Here is a 6142-nt window from a genome sequence, read left to right as displayed (position 1 = left end):
TAGGTGGCAGGCCTGGGGGCTCTAAAATCCCTCCTCACCCCTCCAGAAGAGGGGCTGCGGGAAAACACCGACCAAGACGCTGCTCCAGTCCCTAACGCCAGTTCTGCTCGGTGACCACTTCAACTTGACCGGCTGACCAGCCAGTCACAACCATCCTCCTGTATCCTGGCCCCTCCCAGCACTGGGGCTCCAGGGCACGTAGCCCTTATGTGGGTGCTAGGGTTCCGAACTCGGGACTTCACGTTCGGGCAGCTCTTGCCCACCGCATCACGTCTCTAGACCCAGCCACACCCTTGGAACAAACACCCAACTGTCTGGAACCAGATAAATATTATTCGTCAGAGCACCCAGGGGACATTTTATAACAAAGACAAATGACTAGAATAAAAGAAATATTTTTATTTTACCTTCTTAGGCATGAAGTTCCAAGGAAATACACATTTGTAGAAATGAAAAAGAACACCAAAATGGGGATAACGTTAGAAGTTGCATGGAATCTGCAGAATGGGGTGATTTGGGGCCTTCTCGGTTTGCCAAGACAGGTCTAGCCCGTGTAACAATTGCTGTGGTATCTGTCCAGAAGAGAGCTGTCACCGAATCATGAAGCCCAAAGAACTGGAATGTGTGCAGGGTACACAAAGCAAAATGGACAAGGTTACTAGGTAGCACAGCCTAGCTGTCAACATCAGAATAACTAGTGAGCTAGAGTAAGTAAAGCCGGAGACCTCACACATCCCCAGTCACTGTGGGATTTGTTCATTCGTTCATACGCGCATACATTCAGTGGGCATTTATTAAGCACCGACTGTGTGCCGGAAGGCACTGTGTTGAACTCTAGGTTAAGGCACATGTTCCGCCCTGAAGGAGTGAGTGCCCTGGAGTCTCCAGTGAACAGGCAGAGAGCCGCCCGCATTCTGGGAGGTTCCGATGTTCCTGCTCAAAGCCAAGAGCAGCATGCATTCAGTCAACCACAGTTCCCACGGGAAAGGTGCCTGCTCCCCTTTCTCTTCATGATGACGAAAGGCCACGGTCTTTGTGTCCCAGGACTAACGTGGCATTGTATTACAGCGGACTCACAAACGTTTGGTAGGCAGTTTGCACCCCTCCACGCTTGAGGACACACAAGACGTCATGGCAGAAGTGGCTGCTGGCGCTCACCCACGCAGGACTCAGCACTTACGTGCCCCTGGATCTCCAGGAGTCCCCTCCCCAAGGCTGCCCAAACGGGCTGCTAGGCCCTGGGTAGCTCCACTTTCCCAGACTGAGATAGGGAGCTTGGGACCTCGTTGGCACCTCCAAGGCCATGTCTTCTCTACAACATCTGGCCTTTCCTTTAGTCAGTTGTGAGCCGGATGAAGAGGCGGAGTCTGCGGACCTTGCTTAGGAAAGGGCCTGACTCCCCTTCCACATCACGTGCACTGAACCCCGGCCACAGGCATTGAACCAGCCTGCCCCTGGGTTTCTAGGCCCCCCTTCCTCTGTCTTGGATTTGCGTTCTCGCTGACTGGCTTACAGAGAAGAAGGGCAGTTTTGATATCTAAGCTGCCATCCTGAGCCCATCCTACCAGGAATGAGTTCCTGTGCCACCAGTTAACAGCAGCCCAGAGCTGTCACTGTGGCTGTGTCAGGGAAGCAAACCAGCCAGGGAGGCTGAATTTCCAGACCGAGGTCTTCTACACTGCTTGGTGAATGTGCATAGTAAATGGGTTTTGAAGCCTTGACTGTAAAAACGTTGTGTCTAAAGCACTAAAAATCAGAGTGCTTTAGTATTAATTTATTAACTCTATCTTTACCATTAGGGTATATAATCACTATGAGTTAGATTGTGTAACAGCTCTTGGGATGAAAATGTGTGCAGCTCATTGTGGTTTTCAAAAAGCAAAATTTTAAAGTGACTATATCCTGATTTGGCTGCTCCTTTTTAAAAAAATGTATTAAACTTAACATTTTTTCACTTAGTGTATTTTCACCGATCATACATAAAAAGTCTAAAGAGTCTACACAAAAATAATCCCCTATTTTCCATAAAATGGAAAAATTTTCTTTTCTGCATATGAGTTTGTCCATATAAAGAGTATCTTAGAAAATATAAAAATATCGCTAAAGTGTCATTGCTGCTGAGCTTTCTCTAGGAAAACATACCTTTGTAAATAGAACAACTGCTAGAAATTCTTAATGGAATTCAAGTCCCGGGTGTGCCACAGATACGTCCTGATCAGGGCGACACCCAAGCCCCTCTGTCCTCTGTGCCACTTCCAGAAACTGTCTGCGGCATTCGCTGAGTGAGCAGGATGCCCAGGCTTTCAAAAGTCATCGTTGATCTCTGTGGATATCCTCAGGGTGACGCTCTACGGAGAGGGAGGGGAGCACACCAGACAGGGAAACAATCCCGTGTTAGCTATGACATTCTCAGATGCTCTCGTCCCCCTAAGAGGTGACCCCACTATTGCGCCACGCTTGAATTGAGCCCCAAAGGAGTTCCGACTTTGTACATCAGTTTGGCCCATGACTCACTTGTTCCCTGGGGTCAAACATGCTAAGTTCTTGTCTTTTCAACAACACAAAGTTTTTTACACAGTCATATTTTCGGGGTTTTGGAACTAGTGAGATCTACCTGAACACAGACAGGACTTTGAGCCTCGAACAGCAGACAGCACAATGTTTCACCGGTTACGAGTAGTTAGAGCTGTAATCTGATCTATCCCCCTTTGGGAACAAGCTAATAAAGTTGTGTGCGCAACACAAGCCCTCCCCCAAACACGCACATTATTAAAAGGGAATGTTTTTCAAAATGCAAGAACTTTTCTAAATTTTTACTAATCCTAATCGTCACGGGCTCATAGAAGGTTTAAGCTGATGAATGCTTACCTGGAAATCTTGGATGAATGTTAGGAAATAGAAAATAAAACCAAAGGCCACGATCCATTCACAGATGGCACTCACTACGTGAAACACATAATCCTAGCAGCGAGAGCAAAGAAACAGAGATTAGGCTAGCGGGCTCATCCGAAAGAAACAGGTTAGCCTAGCGGGCTCATCCAAAGGAAACAGAGGTTAGCCTAGCGGGCTCATCAGAAGGAAATCCCCCAAAATATGAGAGAAGCAGGACCAGAGGAAAAAGCTGCCCAATGAACATAGACTGTGACCACGAGGAAATGCCAGGGGCAAAGACTCGCGGTGAGAGCTCGGAGACCAGCCGGGGGCTGATGGGAACGCACAACCGTGACCAGAGTTCTATATGGCTCTCACTTCTTGTTTGAAGACTCAACGTACCTGACTTCAAAATTAGGTAGATTAAGGACCACAGAGCAGCTGAGACCTCCAAGCACTTGAGCCCCAGTGAAAATCAGAGCTTGATTTGATTTGGTTGCCCTTCCCTGGGGACCCCATAGTCGAAGGGCATAAGGAAGGGTCTTGTGAGCTCTCCCAGGGATGGCCCAAGAATGAGTGCGGGCATGCAGACAAGACCAGGCCAGCCCGGCATCCCGCTGGGTTTGTGTGTCTCTCTGCTCCTGTAGGTGTTAATTGTGCAACCAGTTCTGCTCAGTACCATAAGAAAATACAGCTGCACAGCAAACGCCAGCAGCAAGACACCCATTGAATAAAGTTCCCTTTGGGGAAGACGGAAGCCCAAATCAGGGCCTCGGAACTCAGCTGTGCTTGGAGGTGAGGGATAATGAACCTGACAGTTGAGATACAGAAGGTCAAAGCCCGTGGTTCATCAGCTCATCCCATTTCTTTGGATTCTATTAAGTTTTACATTAGTTTATTATTTGTAATCTTTTTTTTTTCATTGTTGAGCCCAGCTCAGCGGGTGATTGCATTTGATTGGTGGTGGAACACTGCCACCTAGTGGCTGAGGATTGAAGTACATCCGGAGTTGCTCAACGGTCATGATGTCCTCCAGTGTGTGTACCTGTGTGTGTACGTGCGCACGTATGAACAAACACTGTTCTCTACCACCGGAGCTTCTTCCCCGCCCAGCGTAGTTCTGGAGTCCAAATCCTAGTCTGTAGACCAGCAGCTGCCTTGGACTCAAGAAGTACAAAATGGCCAATTGCTCCTGTTCCTAAGTTTGCTTCCATACTGTCTTTTGGAGCTAATTTTCACGCGCACACAGTAAGCTGATTCCAAGTCACACTGATTCAACGTTTTCCAGCCCATTCTAAGAAAGGACGGGGACTCTTCCTAGGATTCACCAGCCGCAGGCTCACTGACCCAGGCTCAGCAACTGTACCAAGGATAAGTGGTTACCTTTTCTTTTGGATTCCATTCCAGCTTGGTTATAGAAATTAGTGAAGCACAGGCAATCACTTGAAAAGAAGGAGATGGTTAAGGAAATGGCAGAAGAAAACAGGTCTTTTACTATTAACTATTTACTATTAACTACTAATGATCTATTAACACGATCATTACACAATATTTAAATATAATATTTCTACAATCAAACCAGCTATATGAATTTCTTGTCAGCTCAGACCCTCAATCACGACAGTAGCTAAGTTACAACCAGGTTGCAGAACACTTTCCTGGCAAGCCCAGGGCTGCTGGGAGCAGTGAGACCCCAGATCCTGAATTTCTTGTAAACAGCTTGTTTTCCCCTGATCTGAGTGCCTGCAGCTGCTCTGAGCACGAGACCTTCAGGAGTTCCTGATGGCAGGAGAGTGGTTTCTGGTGGGTTTGGCTGGGGTGTGGCTATCTCTATATAATCTGCCCCTGAACACAATAAAGGGGGCATTCTTGGGGCTTTGGTACCAGTGTTAAAAGGTCTGTGTGTCAGTTTGCGTGTGTATTCTCAACCTCCAGCCCCTTTCCCAAAGCTAGCAAACTGGGTTCTAGCGCACAGAGCGCAAACACGGGGGGGGGGGGGGGGAGGCACAGGGCCTTGGGTTCAGTCCCCCGTTCCACAAAGGAAACACATAAATCAATAAATTCTAGCATGGAAATGTAGTTATTCCTTAGCCATACTTTTTTGGATGCTGGGGTGGTTTGAATAAGAATTGACCCCTGTAGGCTTGATAGATTTGAATGCTTAGTCACCGGGGAGTGGAACTCTGATAATATTAGAAAGAGTAGGGGGTGTGGCCTTGCTGGAGGAAGTGTGCCACTGAGGTGTGCTTTGAATTTCAATTCAAAGGCACAGAAAACTTATTTAACAAAATTATAGAAGAAAACTTTCCCAACCTAAAGAACGATATCCCTATGAAGATACAAGAAGCTTACTTGGATCAAATGGACTGGATCAAAAAAAAAAAAGGCCCCTTGCCATATAATAATAAAAACACTAAACATACAGAATAAAGAAAGAATATTAAGAGCTGCAAAGGAAAAAGGTCAAGTAACATATAAAGGCAAATCTACCAGAATTACACCTGACTTCTCATTGGAGACAATGAAAGCCAGAAGGTCATGGTCAAGCATTGTGCAGACATGAAGAGACCACGGATGCCAGCCCAGACTACTATACCCAGCAAAACTTTCAATCACCATAGGACAAAACAAGATAGTCCATGACAAAACCAGATTTAACCAATACCTAGCCACAAACCCAGCCCTCCACAAAATACTAGAAGGAAAGCTCCAACCCAAGGAAGTTGGCTGCACCAACAAAAGCAGACAATTGATGATTTCACAGAACAAATCAAAAAGAAGGGAAAAACACACAAATAACATAACCAACAATAAAAACTAAATTAACAGAAGATAGCAATCACTGGTCATTAATATCTCAATATAAATGGATTTAACTCACCTATAAAGAGACACAGGCTAACAGATTGGATTAAAAAAAACCGGATTCCTTCTTTTTTTTGCTTTTAGGAACCACCCTTCAACCTCAAAAATGGACATCACCTTAGAATAAAGGGTTGGGAAAAATTTTCCAATCAAATGGACCTAAGAAACAAGCTAGTCTAGCTATCCTAATATCTAACAAAATAGACTTCACACTAAAATCTATCAAAAGAGAGAAAGAAGGACATTTCATATCAGTTACAGGAAAAATCCATCAAGAGAAAATCTCAATACTGAACAAATACAAGGGCACCCTCCTATGTAAAAGAAGCACTTCTAAAACTTAAATCATACATTAAACCCCACACACTAATAGTGGGAGACTTCAACACTCCACTCTCACCACTGG

At 45.7% G+C, this 6142-nt stretch overlaps 1 protein-coding gene across 1 annotated transcript in view; it reads right to left on the bottom strand.

The window, feature by feature from the left end:
• Positions 1-395: 395 nt before the first annotated feature.
• The window catches only part of Dram1 (DNA damage regulated autophagy modulator 1), a 35636-nt gene continuing 29889 nt past the window's right edge, over positions 396-6142 (bottom strand). Inside the window, exons 5-7 of the mRNA XM_026784499.1 lie at positions 4255-4313; positions 2869-2961; positions 396-2348 (exon numbers count right to left, since the gene is read on the bottom strand). Coding sequence (XP_026640300.1) covers positions 2304-2348; positions 2869-2961; positions 4255-4313 — 197 coding nt within the window. The 3' untranslated portion in view covers positions 396-2303. The remainder of the gene's footprint in view (positions 2349-2868; positions 2962-4254; positions 4314-6142) is intronic.

This window comes from Microtus ochrogaster, chromosome 24, assembly GCF_000317375.1.
Source record: "Microtus ochrogaster isolate Prairie Vole_2 chromosome 24, MicOch1.0, whole genome shotgun sequence".
Taxonomy (NCBI): Eukaryota; Metazoa; Chordata; class Mammalia; order Rodentia; family Cricetidae; genus Microtus; species Microtus ochrogaster.
Note: the sequence above shows the minus strand (reverse complement) of the source record. Positions and strands in the feature narration are given on the sequence as shown.